Source organism: Paroedura picta, chromosome 7 (assembly GCF_049243985.1).
Source record: "Paroedura picta isolate Pp20150507F chromosome 7, Ppicta_v3.0, whole genome shotgun sequence".
NCBI classification, from domain to species: Eukaryota; Metazoa; Chordata; class Lepidosauria; order Squamata; family Gekkonidae; genus Paroedura; species Paroedura picta.
The window spans coordinates 26,157,241-26,178,928 of record NC_135375.1 but is presented as its reverse complement, the minus strand read 5'-3'; the positions used below and the strand labels follow the sequence as shown (position 1 = coordinate 26,178,928).

General features: G+C 43.5%; 1 protein-coding gene across 1 annotated transcript; it reads left to right on the top strand.

Annotated features, from left to right (window-relative positions):
• Positions 1 to 12,761: 12,761 nt before the first annotated feature.
• Positions 12,762 to 21,205, top strand: ESM1 (endothelial cell specific molecule 1). The gene is made up of 3 exons (XM_077347112.1): positions 12,762 to 13,411; positions 17,987 to 18,142; positions 20,839 to 21,205. The coding sequence occupies exons 1-3, from the start codon at positions 13,111 to 13,113 to the stop codon at positions 20,937 to 20,939; spliced, it is 558 nt and encodes a 185-aa protein (XP_077203227.1). The 5' UTR covers positions 12,762 to 13,110; the 3' UTR covers positions 20,940 to 21,205.
• Positions 21,206 to 21,688: the final 483 nt, after the last annotated feature.

The window sequence follows — 21,688 nt, the reverse complement described above, 5'->3', positions numbered from 1 at the left end:
AGAATCAGCCTCTCCATCTGATGGCTATCCAGTCTCTGTGTAAAAATTTCCAAAGATGGAGAATCCACCACCTCCCGAGGAAGCCTGTTCCACTGAGAAACCGCTCTGTCAGGAACTTCTTCCGGATGTTTAGATGGAATTTCTTTTGAATTAATTTCATCCAATTCATTCTGGTCTGTCCCTCTGGGGCAAGAGAGAACAATTCTGCTCCATCCTCCATATGGTACCCCTTTTAAATACAGTATTTGCTGGCATATAAGACTACTTTCCCCCCCTGAAAAACATGACTCCAAGTGGGGGGGGGGGGGGTCGTCCTATACGCCGGGTGCACTTCAGTTGGGATAGACATAGCTGCCCATAGTGGCCCATAGTACTGTAATGTAATGTAACAAACTCTATATTTTGAGTGGAAATGTTGGGAGGTCGTCGTATTTTGAGTGGAAATGTTGGGAGGTCGCCCAATCGTCTTATACGCCAGCAAATACGGTACTTGAAGATGGTTATCAGATCCTCTCAGTCGTCTCATCTCCAGGCTAAACAGACCAAGCTCCCCCAACCTTTCCTCATATGTCTTGGTCTCCAAACCCCTCACCATCTTTGTTGTCCTCCTCTGGACACACTCCAGTTTGTCAACATCCCTCTTCAACTGGGGTGCCCAAAACAAAACACAGTACTCCAAGTGAGGCCGAATATTGTTGGACCTCCAGAGGAACTGGTCAGCCACTCTGTGAGACAGGAGGTGGAACGAGATGGACCATTGGTCTGACCCAGCAGGGCTCGTCTTATGCTCTTATGAAGTGACACGTTGCTAACAGACATTCATGTCACATGAACACACATGAAGGCGACTCATACTGCACCCGACTTTCAGTCTGCCAGTGGCTCTCCAGGCCAGGATATTGGTCAGAAGCCTTTCACGTCATTTGCTACTTGTTGCTTTCAGCTGTAAAAGCCAGGGACTGAACCTGGGACCTTTGGCATGTAAAGCAGATTCTCTGCCACTTGGCCACAGCATCTCCCCTGGTCCTGTTTTAACTGGGCTGATCTTCCTTTTCCAGTACTGTTGCCTATCAGCCCTTGGTGAAGCCTTCTGGCTAGTGAAGAAGTCAATGACCTTTTTCTGTAATAATAAATAAATTAAATAACCGGGAGTTGCAGCTGAATTCTTCTTGGCAATGGGTAGGGACTCTCTGCAACTGCTCATTCTCTTGGCCGTAAATATGCATTGAAAATAAGCTCTAAAGCGGGGGCACATCAATCAGTTGCTACGAGTCCAATTCATAATCCCTTTTTTGATGTGGTGTAAGAAGTAATCAGAAGGTTAGTTGACCTTGTTAAGTTTTGCGACCTTGATATTTCTAATGGCAGCGACCCCCCCTTGTGGTGACAGCTGGTATTTACCTGTCAAGAAAACCTGCTTAATTATGAAACCTTTTTCCCATGCCGTGGTGAAGCCCAGTTGATGCCACGGCGGCGTACAGTATTAAGACTCTTCAGCGTGTGAATGTGAGAAAGGAAGCCTACCCTTTGATCCCATTTGTCACTTTGGCTGCAATCCTGCACACAGGCTATTAAATTACATTAATTGCAAGGGAATTTAAGCAGTCTTAATTGAGCACAGGATTGCAGTTCCCAGAGAAAGTTAATCTTCCAGTGACCTTGCCAGCCCAAAAAGGAATGCGAGGATCTGGACTCATGGAAATGTGGACGTTAAAGGTTATATCTCATACCTTGGACATAAGAAAGAGTCCAGGTGGTGTAGTGGTTAGAGTGAGGCATCTGGGAAAGTAATGTTCAGATCCCCATTCTGCCATTCAAGCTTGCTGGGCAATTTTGGGCCAGTCACACACGCTCAGCCTGGCCTACCTCACAGGGTTGTTGTCAAAGTAAAATGAAGACGGGCAGAATGTTGCTGGCAGCCTTTAGTCCCTATTGGGGAGAAAGTGAGGTGTGAATAGATAAAATGGAATAGATAAAATGGAAATAAATATTATTGTGACTTATTTTGCCTCTTCATAAGAGCCTATACATTTCATGTAGAATTCTCTCTCTCTCTTTCTTTCTTTCTTTCTTTCTTTCTTTCTTTCTTTCTTTCTTTCTTTCTTTCTTTCTTTCTTTCTTTCTTTCTTTCTTTCTTTCTTTCTTTCTTTCTTTCTTTCTTTCTTTCTTTCTTTCTTTCTTTCTTTCTTTCTCCCCCTCTCCTCCCCTTTCTTGTTGCTGAAAGTTCACTGCTGGCTCTCAAGTACACAGTTTAGAGATAAAGCCACTGTTGCTTCCTGGAAGTGCAGTGTTTTGGAAATGGATCCTGTCCACAACTGCTGGGATAAGTCACCAGTTTATCTCCGAAACAAGGCTCATTTGTCTGTGCAAAAGTGCTGTCAAAGGATGCTTCCTCTTGGGAACTCGATCTGAGGGCAGCAAGAGATGTTTACAGAGCTGCCTTTCAAGAACAGACCGGACTAATATTTCTAGACAGACTGCCTGAGACTCCCCAAAGGGAGTTTGAATAGATACTTTTACTGGCCACAGAACCAACACAAATAAAAGGCTGGAATGTTAGTTTGACCACTCTGTGTTTTCCACTGCTTCTCCAACAGGGTTAACCTGACATACCAACACACCAGCCTTCTTATGTCTTGCCACGCAACGTATACCAGCTGATGAACACTTTACTTTTGTCCTCTTCATGAGCAAGAGCCAGCGGTAGGTAAACGTTGCTGTGGAGTAAAAACTGGGTGAGCCAGAAGTTCATAATCAGCAATGATCCCTTGACTTTAGCAGCTGGAAAGAACACTGGCATAAGCACAAATTTATATTGAAATGACGCTCCATTGACACTCAGGCTGATTCACTCATTACTGAGTAGGTAGCTTTGATTCGGATTCCGTACTTTGTGTCCTGTAGAACAGTCACATGTGACTTGCAGCATTATTTATGAATTAATTGCCTTGCATACTTTTATGTCATCTGTTTAGAGTCCTGCTCTGACGTAAAGAACAATATAAAACAACAAGCCATTAAAAACAAACCTTTGGACATAAACAACATAAATATTATCCATAAAGGAGAGCTCAGACCTGAAGCAGACCATTCAGAATGCTGCTCAGATAAACCCCCTAAGCATAAACATGGCACTTAAAGGGCAGTAAAGTACCAGATGAGGACAAAAGTAAACATGAGATCTTGTATTTGATTCCTCCCATGTGTAGCCTCCAAGAAATTCCATACAAAGAGCAAACTAACCTGTCAGAGAGTAGAAATTTATTTATTTATTTATATTTATATACTGCTGCTCACAAATGTCTCATGATGGTTTACAAAAACCCATTAATACAATAATTTGAATCTGTCAGGGTAGTCTGCTTTGAAATCCTATAGCAGGCATGGCCAAACTGTAGCTTGCCAGATATCCATGGACTACAATTGCCATGAGTCCCTGTCAGCGTGCCTCTCTATCTGGCTCTGTGTGTGGAACTAGCAGCAGTTCTGAGGATGCTACCTTTGAGGTCCTGGACTTTAACTTCCTGTCTAGTAACTTACATTTGTCCTCCAGGACCACACAACTATGTTTCCCAATGTCATTGGTGCACCAGGATGGCTGACTCCGCCCCAGCCCTATCAGCTTATCTAGACATCACGTGATGTCCACAGCCTTCACACGGGGCAGGAAAGTCACCTTGCTGTCAAAACGCCTGTCACGGACCACACTCTCTATATTCCTACTAACCGAATCACTCAGAGCCAGAAACCCACAGACTCCGTGATCCCTCACCGACCATCTAGAAGAGAAGAACAAGAGTTGGGTTTTATACCCTGCTTTTTCTTATCCAAAGGAGTCTCAAAGCAGCTTACAATCACCTTCCCTTCTTCTCTCCACAACAGACACCCTGTGAGGCAGGTGGGACTGAGAAAGCCCTGATGTTACTGCTCTGTGATAATACCACTATCAGGGCTGTGACTAGCCTAAAGTCACCCAGCTGACTGCATGTGGAGGAGCGGGGAATCAGACCCAACTCACCAGGTTAGAAGCCACCACTCTTAACCACTACACCAAGCTGGATGAAGAAAACATTATTTTCCCAGTAGTATCATCTATTTTTAGACCCCTTCGAGTGGAGCCAGAGTGTTACATGAAACAGAGCACGAAGACACAAGGGGGACAATAATGCAAAAGTTTGTGTGTTGGACTTTCCTGGATCCTTTTGGCTTTGCATTGCTGGTGTCTCATTTTGAACTTCACAGCTTGGCTTCCTTTTGTAGCTTCCCTTTGACCCTTGCTTCTTATATATAGTATTGAATGTACGGCTTTGTGTAAAAGACGATGCAGGAAGGGTTAGCTTGTTCTGGAATGCGAAGAATGGTTTATTCAAATACATCTAAGTTTAGGGCCCAACTATTATAGTTTTCAGATGTCTAAAGAGATGTATGTGGTGTTATATAGAGTCATAGAATAATAGAGTTGGAAGATACCTCCTGGGTCATCTAGTCCAGGGGTAGTCAACCTGTGGTCCTCCAGATGTTCATGGACTACAATTCCCAAATGCAAATGCTGGCAGGGGCTCATGGGAATTGTAGTCCACGAACATCTGGAGGACCACAGGTTGACTACCCCTGATCTAGTCCACTCCCTGCACTATACAGGTCACCCACCACCCTATTGCTCATCCTCTGTAACCTGCCACCTCCTTGAATCTTCACAGAATCAGCCTCTCTGTCAAATGGCTATCCAGTCTTTGTTTAAAAATTTCCAAAGATGGAGAACCCACCACCTCCTAAGGAAGCCTGTTTTACACCCGTGATCAGCTCACTTAATGACATCAAAAATAATAACTGATGAAATAAGGTAACTGAAACTCAAATACTGCAAAAATAAACAAATGTAATAAGAATTAAGTCCCCGATGAGCCAATGGGCTTTATTTCTGAGTAAACATTCATATCTGCAAGATTTAAAAAATTAATTTATACCTTACTTTCTCCCAAATAGGAACTCAAAGCAGCCCATATTCTTCTTCTTTTCTGTAGTTTATCCTCACAATAATTGTGTAAAGCCCATCAGTCTGAGTGGCTTCCATGGCAGAATGGGGATTTAAACTTGGGGCTCCCAAATTTCAAACTGACAATCTAACTCTTCTTACAGTGTAAAATAGCAAAGGCATAAGGTTGCTTTATAAAGATAACTTAATAATATAAATAATGTATGGTCTGTGATTTAGTTTTTGCTACATTTCATTCCTTTGCTGAAATTCTGGTTCTCTTCTCTGGCATCTGTGTGTTGTCATCAAGGGACATAGGTGCATATGAAAAATGGAAAAAAATTCCCCCTGAAGCATTTTAAAGGGGTCTGCTGAGTGGGGGATGGTCTATTGGAGTTTGAAGATTGCAACTGTCTTGGAGTGGTGACCTACAAATTGAAAAAAAAAATTCATGATGAGCAGTGTATTTGTTTTGTAATCTACCTGGAAACATGTAATATGGAGAGTATTCAGATCCAAATCGTTTTGGATCCATTCCCGATGAGTTTGCTGTCGGAGTTTTTTTTTTTTTTTAATCTCATTTTTAAACCACATCTGTGTTAGCATTTCAGTTTTATCACCTCGTAAAGATAGTTTCCTCAAGGAAATTGAAAAGTACCAGAAATCTCTTTCATCCCGTCAGATATTGTTTGGCATTTTGCACAATGAGTACTTCCTAAATATATTTACAGAAGAGGCCTTGAACAGCCCAAAGAGTGTTCTTTTCCTCATATAATTGCCATTCTATATGCTGACCTTTTAGACTTCTTTCTCTGGCTCTTTACAAATGCTGGCTCACATTTGCTGGCAGCCCCCTCCCCCAAGTGGGCACCTCCAACACAGTTTCCAAGCTCCAGGTGGTGGGAGGAGATCTTTTGGAATTACAATTGATCTCCAGGCAACAGAGATCAGTTTACCTGGAGAAAATGGCCTCTTTAGAAAGTAGATTCAATGACCGTTTACGTACTGGGAACTTCACTGCCCCAGCTCCCATGCAGGAGCACAAATCGGGAGTGAATGAGGTGCACCGGGCCAAATGCTCCACTGTGTGGGTGCAGGAAGAGGTAGGGCAATCTGCCATGACTAAAACTCCAGCCTGCAGCCTGGCATGAAACTTCCAGTGCATAAACGGTCTTTGGCAGGCTTTCTCAATCAGGGTTTCATGAAACTCTGGGATTTCTTGATGGCCCTGTAAGGGTTTCCTGTAAGGGTAGGAGAAGGCAAAGGAGCAGAAATGAAAACCAAGCCAGCTGGGGGGGGGGGGGGAGGAAGAGGAAGAGAAGGAAGAAGAAGCCAGAAAAGGAGTAGAATTTTCTCAGGGAGGTTCCTAGGCAAAAAGTCAGGTTGCAATATAATGGCCTTTTCCCTCTGTAACCCTGAGGCAGGTGAAGATAACCACACCTTTGTTGTTGTTAGGTGTGAAGTTGAGTGCGACCCATCGCGACCCCATGGACAATGATCCTCCAGGCCTTCCTGTCCTCTACCATTCTCCGGAGTCCATTTAAGTTCACACCCACTGCTTCAGTGACTCCATCCAGCCACCACATTCTCTGTCGTCCCCTTCTTCTTTTGCCCTCAATTGCTCCCAACATTAGGCTCTTCTCCAGGGAGTCCTTCCTTCTCATGAGGTGGCCAAAGTATTTGCGTTTCATCTTCAGGATCTGGCATTCTAAGGAGTAGTGAGGGCTGGTCTCCTCTAGGACTGACTTGTTTGTTCGCCTTGCAGTCCAAGGTGAACAAACTTTAAGCCACACCTTAAGGCATCCTTTTTCAAACCTTTGACCATGGAGGAGCTCCCTGAAATAATTTTTCAGGCTTCTAGGGGCCCTGGAAGTGATGCCAGCTGGCTACAACTCCCTGCCACAACCCCTGGAAGTGACCTGCATTAACAGGCAGTCTTGAGGAGGACTCAGGGGGGGAAGACAAGAGACAGTTTAAGGTGGGAGTAGGCATGCAGGCACCACCTCCTCCCAGACACAGAAACCATGAGACAACTCATGCCCTGGAAGGGGGGAGGAATGGAGGCAGCTGGTTCCCTAGCTTACGGCTGAGTCCATTAAAGCAGGACAGGAAATGCCACAGACTCCCTCCAGACCACCCGTGGACCCCCTGGGGGTCCACAGACCCCTGGTTGGGAATCTCTGCCTTAAGGTGTCTAGAACTGTCAACTGAAAATAAAGACAATTCATGCAAGGATGCAGTGACTGGGCTGGTGCTTTCAAGACTCCATGGATCCGAGTACAATGTTCCCTTGCCTCCAGAGGGCATCACGATAGAGTTGCCAGCACTCAGTTGGGAAATATCAGGAGTTTCTGGGAATGGAGCCTTAGGGCAGGCTTTGGAAAGGGGAGGGACTTCAGTGGGGTAGAATGCCATAGAGCAGGGGTAGTCAACCTGTGGTCCTCCAGATGTCCATGGACTACAATTCCCATGAGCCCCTGCCAGCGTTTGCTGGCAGGGGCTCATGGGAATTGTAGTCCGTGGACATCTGGAGGACCACAGGTTGACTACTCCTGCCATAGAGTTCACCTTCCAAAGCGGCTATTTTCTCTAGGTGAACTGATCTCTGTTGCCTGGAGAGCTGTCATAATCTCAGAGGATATCCAGCCATCACCTGGAGCCATCTATGGTATTGTAACATCTATGTTTCATTTCTACATTTTATGTGAACCGCTCTGAGCTCAGGAGAGGGCAGTATATAAATATAAATAAATAAATACATAGATATGTCCTTGTCAGTATTGGTATGTAGGAATTTCTTCCAGACCATTGAAGATTAGAATCCTTGAGAATGTGTCCCATCCTAGACATGGATTGCCTGTTTTGGCCAGACTTTCTTTTGTATAAACATATGGAAAAGACTTCAAATGAATAGATTAAATGTATCTGTACTGAAAATACAACATGTTGATTTTTTTTTCTGTTGCTTTCTCATCACCTGGAGTCTAACAGGCAAGGAGAGGCCAGAGGGTGCAAGTTGTAGTGAGAGAGAAAAAACGTCTGAGGTAAAATAAATCTAATGCAAAAATGTCTCTTTCTGCTTCTTCTCCCCCCCATCCAAAGACTGGTGTAGAAAAATCAATAAATCACAGTCAGACACAGTAAAATCGGCTTCTGGTAATAGCCATTTTCAAAACATCTCCTTCAGGACTGACGTCCAAAATTAATATCCATGTCTAAAAGGCTTCTTTTGTAGGCAAACGCTTTACTCTGAGCTACAGATGTTTTTCCGCTCACTACCACCTGTCTGGCAACCCTAATTATGTACCTCATATAACATAAACCATCTAGAAGTGGCAGTCAGTACAAATGGTCCCTCCCCATGACTCTGGATCAACTATAACTATATAGACAGTACGACACAGTTCTGAGTTGCTCAGGGAGGGGCATAAACAATCATGTGCTATCTTCAGCCCTTTGAGAAGTGATGTGCACGACCATTACCCAGTTTTGTAGCTGTGGACAGATTTGGTGGGGAATTTTGATCAATGGTTAGGTTTTTAATCTAATCAATGAATGGGCTAAATCTTGTGACCCTAGTTGACATAATTAGTTTCCATGATGCTAATTATTTTTCAGTATATCTTGGAAGTTTTTGGTGAGGAGCACCATGGCAGAGAAGAGGAAAAGGAGAGGTATGTGGGGGCAAGGCTGGAGAATGACTGACAAATGAGAGGATAATGAGGGTTTCTGAAGGTCAAAATAGATGTGGCAGAGGTCACTGACCTCCACCAGTTCACCTTTGCAATTAGTGTGGGGTCCAGGTAGGAAGGGAAGAGAGGACTTGACCCTTTAATCCATGTTTGGTTTTGCTTACGGAAACTGGGTCCACCATGCTGTTCTTTGCAATTCTGCTGGGGGGGGGGGGAGGGACATGTTGTTTTATTACCTGTTTTTTCCGTAAAAGAACAATAGCATGGTTAGCCGAATTTTAATGAGTGAAACTGAGCAGAGGTTAAAGGTTAACCGCCCTCTTCCATTCTTGATTTGAATGGGACTGCAATTTATGTTTCACAGTTTCTGACCCGGTCTGTTTTGTCCTTGAGTCGTTGTGGTTGTGGTTGTTGTTGTCGTCTTTGTCATTGTTATCGTCACCATCATTAAGGTTCCAACATACTTTGAAGCATTTTTTCTCATGCACCTGTATCTACGATTGATGATAATCCACTCTTTCAAAAATTAATGCTGTGTATTCATCTCATGCCTTTCTCCTTGCAAGACACACCTGGAATATTCAAAGAGTGGCCTTATTACAACCCTTAAAATTCCTTGAAATGTTTCATATTTGGAGTGTTGCCATAAGCCAGGGGTCCCCTCTCTTTTGGGGGCTGGGGACACCTTTGGAAACCTGACACAAAATGGCGGGCACAACCACAAATAGCTGCCACCCGGAGGCAGAGCCAGCCACCGTGAGGGTTGGCAGTAACTGTTCAGGACTTCAGGCAGAAGCTCTGCTTAAGAAGAAGCCTTTTTAAATTAACATATCACTTAAAACATTTTCTTGTATAGATTTTCTTTCATAGATTCATCTTCTGTGATCTTGCAGTGAAGATCCTTGTACTATGGTGGCAGCTACAGATCTGCACAGCTTATCAGATCCCTGTGACTAATCAGAAGGGTGAAATCATCACCTGGCTTCACCAGGGAGCTTGACAGAAATGCTTGACAGAAACCAAGGAAGGTGTTTTCTGGCGCCACAGTTGGCACAAGCACCATGTTGGAAAGAACCTCTCATGTCTATCCCCCCCACACACACCAGAACTTATTGATTTCCTCCCTCAAATTTCTCGGTAATTCGGAATGGCACAGTCAAGAATCCCTGCTGCTTATTTTCTTATTGTCTGGCATTGAGTTTTGTTATCTTTTCATCTATTTTGTCTTTTTGTTTGGTGCATTCAGTCCCTTCATAATTACATTCAATTCCCCCCAGACATCTTTGTATAAAGGATTGAAGAAGTATTTGTCTGTGTCCCTTAGCCTACATTAACTACCTCTTCTGGGGTTGCTTATGCTGGGCTTCAGCAACAAGCATCTCCTTGAAAAAAATTGGCAGTTGGAAGGATACACTCTGTATCTTGTTTTGTCCTGTCTTTACTACAAGGAGCTCAAGGCAAGGTATGCATATCTCCTTCCTTCCAACCCTGAGGCTGGCTAGCATCAGAATAGTGACTGGTGAGTGGTTACCCACAGGGCTCCCAAGAGCCACCACGGGCCTCTGGACAAAGTTTCTATCTGCCCCTCATGTGACCCTGATTCAAAACAAATACCATAATGAAGAAGAAGAAGAAGAAGAAGAAGAAGAAGAAGAAGAAGAAGAAGAAGAAGAAGAAGAAGAAGAAGAAGAAGAAGAAGAAGAAGAGTTGGTTCTTATATGCCTCTTCTCTACCCGAAGGAGTCTCGAAGCGGCTTACATTCGCCTTCCCTTTCCTCTCCCAACAACAGACACCCTGTGAGGGAGGTGAGGCTGAGATTACTGCTTGGGCAGAACAGCTTTATCAGTGCTGTGGCAAGCCCAAGGTCACCCAGCTGGCTGCATGTGGGGGAACGCAGATTCAAACCTGGCTCGCCAGATTAGAAGTCCTCACTCCAAGCTGATAAACTGTAAAACAAATCGCTTGGCTTCCTTGTACAATTAACAGAATAATAATTGTTCATTAGATAAGAAACAGTAAAAGAAAAGGGACAGAGTTATGAAATAATAGATTTTACTGAACTTATGATTTACACTGTGAAAACTGCAATAGGATATGTTGCAAAAATAAGAAGAAGCAAGCAAGATCAGAAAGATGCCCCAGCCAAGGGATCTAGCTGGAATACCGAAGTGCACTATAAATTAACTAAAGATGGAACACATACGACTTGTTGGGGAAAGCCTCAATTGAAGCAACACATTGGCCTCTCTCAAAAATAACTCATTTTTAAAACAAATTACTTTTGACTTATATCCTGCCTTTTCCCCCCCCTTGGGGACACAGAGAGGCTCACAACATTCCCCTTTCCTCCTTATTATCCTCACAACAACCTTGATGTAGGATAGGCTGAGAGTGTGCAACTGGCCCAAGGTCACCCAGCACAAGTAAGGATTCAAACCTGAATTTCCCAGATGCTAATCCAACACTGGGGATAAGAGCATTCCATCCTGAGAGCTGGAGAAGGCACGTCAAAGAATGAGTCAGCCATGCATCTGGAAGCTGCTCTGAGACTGGCTGCTGGTAAAGGAGAGTAAGCAAGCGTTTCATGGGTCTTATGCTTGACATTGTACCAAATAACACTTCCGGATTTCCTTCCACAGGGAGATGCACAAAAGATGAGAGGAAGAATGATGGGGGCATAAAGGTTCACATATTTCTTTCCCCACATTATTGTGGTTGTTCTCAGAAGAACTGAACAATCCCACATTATTGTTATTCTAGGAGGAACTGAATGATTGGAAACCATAAGAGTTTTCTCCTTCAGAGATTTTCTTTCAAGCACTGTGTGTTATAAGATGCACTTCTGAAATTCTGATTTGAATACATCCCATTAGTTAACTGTGCAAAGATAAGTAATATTAATGAAATTACATGTAGATTCAAATGAACTGAGGTAGATCTGACTGTTTTTCTGTTGGCGGCAAGCAGTCTCTGACTACACTCTGCTTCCTACTTCCATTTTTCTGACAGGCACACTTCCAACCAGAAGGCTTAGCCTATGCTCACACCATGCATTGTTGTGCCTGGCTGGCATTTCCGTATGCAGTCTTCCCTCTAGTCACAGTGCTGGCTTGCTGGATCATTCTACATGAGCAGGTTGATTCTTTGCCTACACGATTCCAGCTATCTGGAATATGTGATCGATAGAAGTTAACATCGTGAGCATTTAAAACAACCTAGATTATGAGAATTAGGGGGTTACAGGCAAATTGAACTTATTAAACCAAAAGCTTCCATTCAAACAAAATAATGAATTAATAAAGTGAAATGAACCTGAGGCCAAACAAATTGTTTGTATAAGCCTACTTTTTGTCAGCTAGATTGTATCTTTTTGTCTCTGGTCTCCCAACTTTGATTGAGCTTTGCTTCCTCTCTTGAAATGACTCTGAAAACTTGACACATTGACCAGTCAACTGACTGCTATAAACTGGAGACTCAGTTACTGAGGTGGGAAGGTGGAAATACTTTTGCCCTTCAGTGAAGCCAAAGGGGTCTAGAGAAGGTGCAGAAAAGACCCGTGGATCTCTTGAACCTTAGGGAAAGAAAAACAGCTACAGCTGGATATTTATGTCCGGAGACTGCAGGCCGACTGGGGGAAAAAAATTAAACTGCCAATTACCTAAGGCTCTGAAGATGAAACCACAAGGCCCTAGCATCTGTTTACTCTGTTGTCTCTGTCCTTTGAATGCAATGCCCAGTTATCTATCTAACTAAATATTGACAGGATAATTCTTTTGTTCCCAAGAATAAGTACTTTCCTTTAACTTTAAAAGATGCCTTGTCAATTTCTAAGGCAGTAGTCTCTTCTCTTATAACCAAAGGATTGGAGGTTCGGCAAATGAGATTAGCACAAGAACCATGCCGTTAGATATATGATCTTTCCCACTGCCTTCAAGGAAGGACTCTCGTAAGAGAAAGGTCTTATTTGTCAAGGGATAGACCCGGAGCTAAAACAATTCCTGTCCTGGAGGGAGGTATGTAACCTACGACTGCTCACCCCCCCCCCCACCAAGCACTTTTATGGCAGACGTCCTTGAGCATTTGAGACGGATGTGAGAGAATTTTCAGTCCTCATTGCAAAACAACCCAACTAAACATAACAGATTACATCAGCTCAGGCTTTTCAATTCCTGGATGGCAGCAGCGTGCTAATCCAGCCTTCATCCTGGATTTCGCAAAGTAAAACAAGGGAGCTGGCAGGACGACAGAACTGCCAGATTGAGGAAACTGACGGGGACGGGCCCTGGTGGGCAATACGGCTGTATAAAGCTTTGAAGCTTTATACAGTAAGCTGATCTTCAGCTACTACTCCTGGTTCTTCACCATCGTGCCTCTCAGCAGAAGACCTCCGCACGGAATCCTCAACCTGCTTGTGAAGGAACTGGATTTCCGTCCCCTAAAGAGATGAAGAATTCCCTAGTCTTCCTTCTGCTACTGGCCCCCATGCACGTTGGATCTACGTGGAGCGGGAAGTACGCGGTAGACTGCCCCGAGCCTTGTGAGAGCACTGAATGCAAGAGCCCTCTGCACTGTAAGCGGACAGTCCTGGACGACTGTGGATGCTGCAGGGTATGCGCCGCAGCCTTGGGGGAAACCTGCTACCGGACCGTCTCGGGGATGGATGGAGTCAAGTGTGGCCCCGGTCTGAAATGCCAGTTTTATTCGGAAGAAGACGACTTTGGTGACGAATTTGGTATCTGCAAAGGTAAAGAATGGGCCCTGGAGATGGTTGTCATGGCGATGATGGAAAGGCTCCGTGTAGAGAGGTTGGGAAAGGCGCACAGAAAATGTGCAATTAGGACTTAAGATAGAAAAACAGCTGCGGTGTGCGCATTGCCTTGGCACGGCGAAAACGCCTCTGCAAACTTAACTGATAATTCATTCCTATGCAGCTCACTTAACTCTTACAACCGTTCTGCCAGGTAGGTCCCCTTTTCTGTTTTCATAGGGAGAATTGAGGCTGAGGGGCAATGATTTGCCTAACCAATCTGGGACTTGACTCCCTCAAAATTCAGCCAGCCTTTCCCCCTGGGAGACCCTGCTGGCCTTATGGACGGGGCAAAGGACCCATCTGTCTGCTGACTGGGAGCTACAGGAAGGATGGGTGATCTCAGAGCAGGACCGTAAAAAGAGCACAATAACTTTGACACTGATCTGTGCCTGGGACTGAGCAGATGAGCAAGGGGTTTTCTACAACGGCCAGATTTGTGTAGTAAGGAGAACTCCCGCATCCACTTCAGTAGGGATGGGGTTGTTGCACCAGGTGAACAATTCCTCACTCTTTCCTATCCCAGCATTCTTAGATAGTTGCTGTAAAACTTCAAATTCATGCAGGTGCTTTCCCCTTCTCCCTTCCTGAACATCCAACAGGTGTTTGGCACAGCCAGAGATATCCACCCTGGTTGGCTCGAGCATCACATGTTCAGGATGAAATGGGTACATCTACGTTATACCACCTCAAATTGTTGGGAGCTGCATGAATCATACTTTTTTTTTTTAGGGATCCCCCTGCATCTAGTAAATCAGCATACTACGGAGAAGGCTTCATTAAATCTTTTTCTCCAATGCCTTTAAAATATATATATTTTTAAATTCCTTGGAGGAGCACAGCCTCCTCCTTCAACTGCAAGTGATACAATCCGTAATTCTACTATTTCTCTCTATCACTCTGTTTCAAGAAAAGTGTAGACTGACTCTTTGGTTCCTCAAGTATGATACCGTTCATGCAGCCTTCTTCGGTTCTTACAGTACCTGCTTTATTGCAGGGAGGAGAGCGGGTCTTCAGAGACCCCGAGAGTCCCATTGATAAAACTGCCGTACTTCTGATGGAGAAGAACAGCATTATGGTTATCAATGGGACTCTGGTGGGTGAGGGGAGTTCTTTGTACTTTCTCTCCCAAGGAACTCAAAGCAGAAAATGGGAGCTTCCACTTTGGGTGCTTTCCTTACTGATACCCTGATCTACGTTGGCTCACCCCTGATTTGGATGGCCCCATGAAGTTAAACTGATGCTAACAAACTTCCACATTATCTCACACAGGAAATTACCTTTGTCTGGACTGATCAGACAATAGCTGCTTGCTGCTTCATCTTCTTAGGTCATAGAATGCTTCTGTCTAAATATCATTTTTCCAGCTTTCAGTTTACATTGTATAAGCATTGTAGCAATACCTTTATTAACGTTTTTGAAACGTTAAAGCTCTTTTATAATATATATATTATATGTCAGGGGTAGTCAAACTGCGGCCCTCCAGATGTCCATGGACTACAATTCCCAGGAGCCCCCTGCCAGCGAATGCTGGCAGGGGGCTCCTGGGAATTGTAGTCCATGGACATCTGGAGGGCCGCAGTTTGACTACCCCTGTTATATGTGGTGGCTAACCAAGGAACCATGGCTAATCTTAGCTCCTTGGTGTATATGTACCTATGCAATACATACATTTGTAGTATAACTATATGATTATTTATTAGGGTGTTTCTACACTATTTTTCTCCCAAAATGGACCTAAAGTAGCTTACAAAAATTTCCAATACTATATAATTTGAATAAACAAGTTGTAGAAAAGAAACGCATCCTGCTCAGGTGTTCATCCGCTGGGCTGTCTATCGACTGTCCCAGGCTGTGACTCACAGGCTAAGAGTAAAGGCCAAAGGTCCTTTGGATTTTGGCCTGTGTGTCATGCTCAAGGGCTCATGTCTTTGGCCATATCCAGGTTTAAGCACCTGCAAAGAGAGGAGGAAACAGACTTAGCCAAGTTACGGATAGCAAGCTAACAAGCTGTTCCCAACCCCCCCTCCAAAAACAATTAAATTACATTGTTATGCACACATTTTAAACAGAATGTAATGTGTGAAACTGCCTTCCGAAAGCAATGGTGGCAGGTAACGGTGCATAACGAATTCTTATTGTACAAAGCAACAAAGTTTGTGGGGCTTGCTTTAATAATTAGCCAATCAGTAATACATTTGGTTCACACTGCCTCAAAGTCTAGATATATTTCCTGGAAAGTGAGTTCCACATCAAGTTAGCAGCACCTTCTCCCACATAAAGGAAACCTGAGGGATTACCTGCACTTTTCCTAGTCTATAAAGGAGTAGTACCTTGGCTGTCAAAAGAGCCTTATACCAGTCATAAACACCTTCTGACTTCCATCAAATTGACCTCTAGGGTACTGTGCATAAGTCTCTATGTTTAGATTCCAATCCAAGAATGTATCTGTGCAGTTTTGGTGCTACATGTGTGTAGTCCTATAAATCAAGATGCAATCCTGCCAGTTAGCTGTTTTGTGGGGAGGGAAGCCGACTAAATTCAGCCCCATATCCACTGCCAAATTTCTTAGTGGATCCATTGCAGTAAATAAATAAACTGAGCAGGACCATATGTGCAAAGTCCAAGAACCATCAGGGGAGTCACACAACACCTGCTCACAAGTGTGGTCCCCCATCCAGCGTAGCATCTGTACAAGGAAGTTTGCAGAACAGGGGTTAGAGTGCTTAATTGTTTTTCAGTCTGGTTATGTGAAGAGGGCTTTTGTCATTCAATGAACATTTTGACCAGTGCATTAAAAAAAACAAAACATTTGCATCACAATCCTAGGTATGCTTTAACTGAAAGACACCCCCCCAAAATGCTTTGCACAGCTACACTGCAGCCAATGTTTTTAAATAGGGCTGAAAATTGGGTTGTATGATCTAAATGAGTTTGCATATTACCAAAGCCTCTTTTGAGATCTTGAGGGAAGTCCGAGACAAATTACAGTTTCATAAAGAGAAGCTTCCATTTGGGATTCGAAGGAAAAGACTTGATTAATATTTCCTTTTTCAGTTCCTATTACAGTCACACCCTGGAACCAAAATAGTCTCTGAAAATAAACAAGTGTGCCTGTAATAAAAATAAAAGTGTGCCTTTCTGACTGGTCTCCCACCTATCAATCAACTGAGCCTTTAATGTATTCATTAAACTCTGCAGCCTAGCTTACCAAAGAGGGGCCAAGCCATGCACTTCTGCTGTACCCGTCATTCTAAATTCCCCAGTGCTTCTTGACCATATAAAATTAAAACCCTGAGGAAAGTTATAAAGGAAGATATTTTTTTTTAAAAAAGGGCTTGGGCAACTGTTTCTCACTGTGGTGGCAAGAGAGGCTAGCAAGTTGCTGCAAGACACATAAAATCCAGCTTGCAGCTTATCAGCATGTGTGCAGCTCCCATAGAGTTGCACATCAACAGGGGATGGGAAAGTAGGACTGCCAGTTCAAGTTTGGGGATGGAGCATGGGCAGGACATGGGGTACAATGCTGCAGAGTCTGCCCTTCAAAGCATGCCAAGGACTTCTATGGGGTATGATGCCACGGAGCATCTATTTTTCCCTGGGGGATTGATCTCTGTAGCCTGGAGATTAACTGTCATTTGGGGGGATTCCCCAGGTCCCATCTGGAGGCTGGTATCTCTCAGCCCCATACAGCAGTGGTCCCTATCACCGGGGACCAGTCAACGCTTGACAATTTTACTGAGGCCCGGGGGGGGGGTAAGCTTTTGCCGAGGGACGTTGCTGCTGCCTGAGCCCCTGCTCCACTTGCTTTCTTGCCAGTGCCCCTGACTTCCCGCTGCCCACTGGGGGGCGCTGCCAGCCATAGTGGCCGCCAGAGAGCACCAAAGGTAAGCCGGTGGCAGAGTGGCAGGGCAGCCCCAAGGCTGGGGAGGAGAAAGAGGAGGAGCTGCGGCCCTTTACCAACTGATCCACGGACCGGGACCGGTCCCCGGACCGGAGGGTTGGGGACCACTGCCATACAGGGCTAGTACCACCCTGGGCCATTTCTGATGAGGACAATGGCACAGAGGGGAGGCTGAAGGCCCTTATAAGCAAGCATAGCATAACCATGCTTGTGTTTCACTTCAATGGTAATGCTATGCTTGCTTATTTGGCATTAAAGTTAATTGAGCGCAGAAGGAATCATGTTTGAATAAACTTGCACAATATTGACCTGTTAAAGAGTCAAGAAGTTTATTGATGCTTGTTAACCATTATGTTTAAATATGTGCAAATAAATACAGTTCAGTGCACACAAAGCTAGTTCCTTATATTTTTAAGCAAGCAAAGATTACAATTCTTTTACTATTTGCAAAGGTACTTATCAATTTAAATAGTACATGGACAGGTCTGTTTTTTCTTAAAAACCTCAACAGTTGGTACTTGATTTCAATAATTTGCATTATTCATAAATACATTTCTGACAGTGTTTCAAATAGTTCACCTGTTGATGTTTCATTTGTTTTCTTCCAGAATGTCCTTATGGCACCTATGGACAAGAATGCAGGCGGACATGCAATTGTCAGTCTGGAATATGCGATCGAGTAACTGGGAAGTGTTTAAAGTTTTCATTTTTCCAACTGGCGTCATCGAAACCTCCTAACAGACGAAAACTAATTTCACATCCAGGTAAACTCATATGCTATTGATTTTCTTACTGGAACAAGCTCCTGCTGCAGGAACACTGAAAGGGAACCGCAAGGCACCATTGTTGTGTTCTTGTACTCTTGTAAACTTTTTTTTTTTTTTTTTACAATTACTAGCCATCCAGACTGGCTACCAGGATTTTGGGGGGGGGGGGGGCTTCCTATGCTGGCACTTCTTTTCCTGCCCACCCACTCTCATACCCCCTCAAGCCTGTTCCCCTCTCTGCTTGCAAGCCCTCCCACCACCTATGCTCAGTCACCTGCATCACCAGCAGCCCTTTCCTTGACAGTGCAAGGCAGTGCATTCAGATGCAAGCACCACCTCCATGGCTTCCAGAAGCACTTTCACCACCATGTATCACCTGTATGCCTTTCTTGGTGTCACTGGGCAATATGTTCAGCTTCGAGTACAGTTGGCCCCGGCAGAGCATTTGCAAGTAGAGCGGGGAGGGGAGGGTGTATGTGGGTGGGTAGGAATGGAGGAATGTGAGTGGGTGAAGTCTGTGGCCATGGCCCTACCAAAATCCTTGGGCCCCAGCAGGTGCTGCACCTCAGGTTATGCTGATACCAGCCCCGTAGCCATCTGATGTCAGCGAAAACACATGCACAACTTTTGAAAAATCTTATTGTTGATAGGTATATTTTCTTGCAGTTAGAAATATAGTTTTCTATATAGTTTTCTTGCAGTTATAAATATGTGGATATCTGCCTGTGCTTCTACTGCACGTGTGATGGAGTTTTCTGAATCGCTATCTTCATATGAAGTCCTCCAAGGCCTGTTAAATGGAGCTGTTCCGTCAGGCCTAGGGGTGAGGCCTAGAAATAACTTTTCAAATGCCGGCCTCCCTGCTTGAAAGTCTACAGCTAAACAAATTCTCTAAAAACTTATATGCCCCCCACCCCGTAAGTTCAGCAACCAACTAAGATCCTCCTAAAGAGGTTGCAGCTGTAGGTTGAAAAAATGGAGTTGAATTTTAACATTTTAAAACCTAATCTAATGATTCCAGTCCCATCCAATCCAAATCCTTTATTGACACAGACAGTTGTCTCACAGTTAAAATTGGCATAAGTAGGCATAAGAACAAAATAAAATAAAATAAAAATAAGAACACAGAAAAAAGAATTAGTAAATATACAACAAATTGTGCTTAACAACGGTCCTGACGCAACTCAGTAGCCTAATTTAATGATGGTTAGGTATTTAAATTTATTGTAAGCCGCCCTGAATCTCTGGGGAACCGCAGGGTAATAAATGTAAAAACAAATAAGTAAAAGATGAATAAGGTTTGAGGTCTGGGTTCCTGTTTCTGTGTTGATCCTGAACTCTTGAGGCCTCTGATGTTGACCCTTCTATCTTGATCCTGTCAGTGTTGATCCTTTTATCTTGATCCTGAACTCTACAGGCCTCTGAAGCCCATTTATTAGAAAGTGATCCTTGCATAGCATAACCAAATCTCTGTGCACAATGCAGCATCAGCATGCCTACAGCACATGCTAGGCTGAGGTGCTGAAAATAATATGATATTATGGCCATCAGAGGAAAAGAATATGGAGATGGGCCCAAATAGCTATTTCTATGAAGATTTTAGATTATTGGGCGTGATTGAATCGTGCTGTGGAATGAAGTAAAAGACAGCTGAGAGGTGGACTAGACTATACCACTTAGGACTGCAGGTAGAGGACCATATCTGGGGAATTCCTTTCAGTCCGTGGGTGTCTCTGGTGGATCCAACCCACTGAGGCACAATAAGAAAGTATTTTCATAAGGCTGAAATTGTCTATCCATGAGGTACAGAACACTCTTCATGATTTTGAACAGTTGGATTTTCAAGGCGGCATGATATTTGTTGAGTTAATTAATTTAGCGGATCTATAGCCACAAAGTGTTCTGACATTAAAATAGAACACAAGGCGTCTGACAAAAATTAAAACTCTAAATTCAAGTCTAAAATAGCAGCAGACAAAAAGATTGCATCCAAATTAGCTGCTGTATCAGCCCAAGTAAAAGCATCAATAAAATAGCAGTAAAAATGTGTTTGAATATCAATATATGAATCAAAACAGCAACAAAATACAATCCAAGAACAACTACTGCGGAGTCATTGTAATGTAATCCATATCAACTGGTCTTACTTGGAGAATATAACAAGAAATTAATTTGCTCAAGATCAGTTAGGAGAACTCTTAACAGAAATGAGAAATGAAACAGTATGGCTACCAGCTGGCAGACTGGCAAGCATAATGCTGAACAACTTCCTAATATGGGGCACAATTCACCCTCTTCCCCAGGGAGCTAAGCCTGCAGAAGTAAATCTTAAAGAGTCTCAGTGAATTTCCTCCCTCTTTCATGCGTCTACTTGACTGCCTTCAAACGAGCGCCAGTCCTAGCAACACATACCAGTTGCCTCCTCATATCAGAGATTTGTGTGCATCTGCCACCACCTAGCCGGAGTTACATTTCCAAGTTCATTGAAATCTATGGGTTTAGAAGGGTGTAACTCTGTATACCATTACAGTATAAGTACTATTACATTGTAAGTACAATTTATATTTTTTTAAAAAATTAGATCAATTCCATTTTTTTCTAAATGTCTTTACCAAATGTAATTTTTTTTTGGGGGGGGGAGTGATTTGTCAAATTTATTTATTTGTTTGTTTGTTTATTTATTTGACTTTCAGAGAATGACATGGCATCTGGAGATGGAAATTCAGTAAAAGAGGACATTGCCAAAGAGAAAGCCATTCGCTCTCCAATAATGAAATGGTTAAATCCTCGCTGATATCAGGCTATCTGTGCGGGACTTTCAGACTGTTCCTTTCTTCAGAACTGTTGGATGTTCACAGCCCACTTTAAGAAAGATAGATCGCCAGCAAAGGAAATATGTAAAAAGCTAATATGTTCAGGAAAAAAAAAAAGTAAACTTGCAACATAGACTGTGTATAGTGTATATGATGTTTAGGATATGTTCTGACAAGCATTGGAATAGTAAACTGTATTATGAACTTTTGAATGTAAAGTATTATGAAAACTGAAGAAAACCCTTAACCAGGTCAAGCTTCTCAATTGTGCAAACCCCACATAGTATTCCTTATGTTCGTTTAAAATTGACATCCTTGCACAGAAATGGTGAAACATTTGAAGCTAATACTTCCTGCATTTCTGACCTTTTACCCTCACCACTTCTTTCCTTTCCTTCTGCTGTGTATATATTGGGTTGGATCCAGACAGCTTTCCTGCTGCTGCAAAAAACATTGACCACTAAAGAAGGCTATGGGATCATGGAGCCTGCATGTACAAAAGCCACATGGGACAAGGGAGGTAGCATGGCAGTAGACTGGGCGAGACGGATTAAAAAAACTGACACGATCCAACTAGGGATGCCATCCTCCAGGCGGGACCTGGGGATTCTCTGGAACTATAGCTCTGGAATCTCCAGACTAAAGAGATCAGTTCCCCCGGAGAAAATGGTTGCTTTGCAGGGTGGATTACAGCATTATAATCCACTCCTTGCCCTAAATCCTGCCCACT

Coding starts and splice junctions, on each gene's coding strand:
- ESM1 (XM_077347112.1), top strand. CDS start 13,111: ATGAAGAATTCCCTAGTCTTCCTTCTGCTACTGGCCCCCATGCACGTT. Junction 13,412..17,986: donor CGAATTTGGTATCTGCAAAG/GTAAAGAATGGG, acceptor GTTTTCTTCCAG/AATGTCCTTATGGCACCTAT. Junction 18,143..20,838: donor AAAACTAATTTCACATCCAG/GTAAACTCATAT, acceptor TTTGACTTTCAG/AGAATGACATGGCATCTGGA.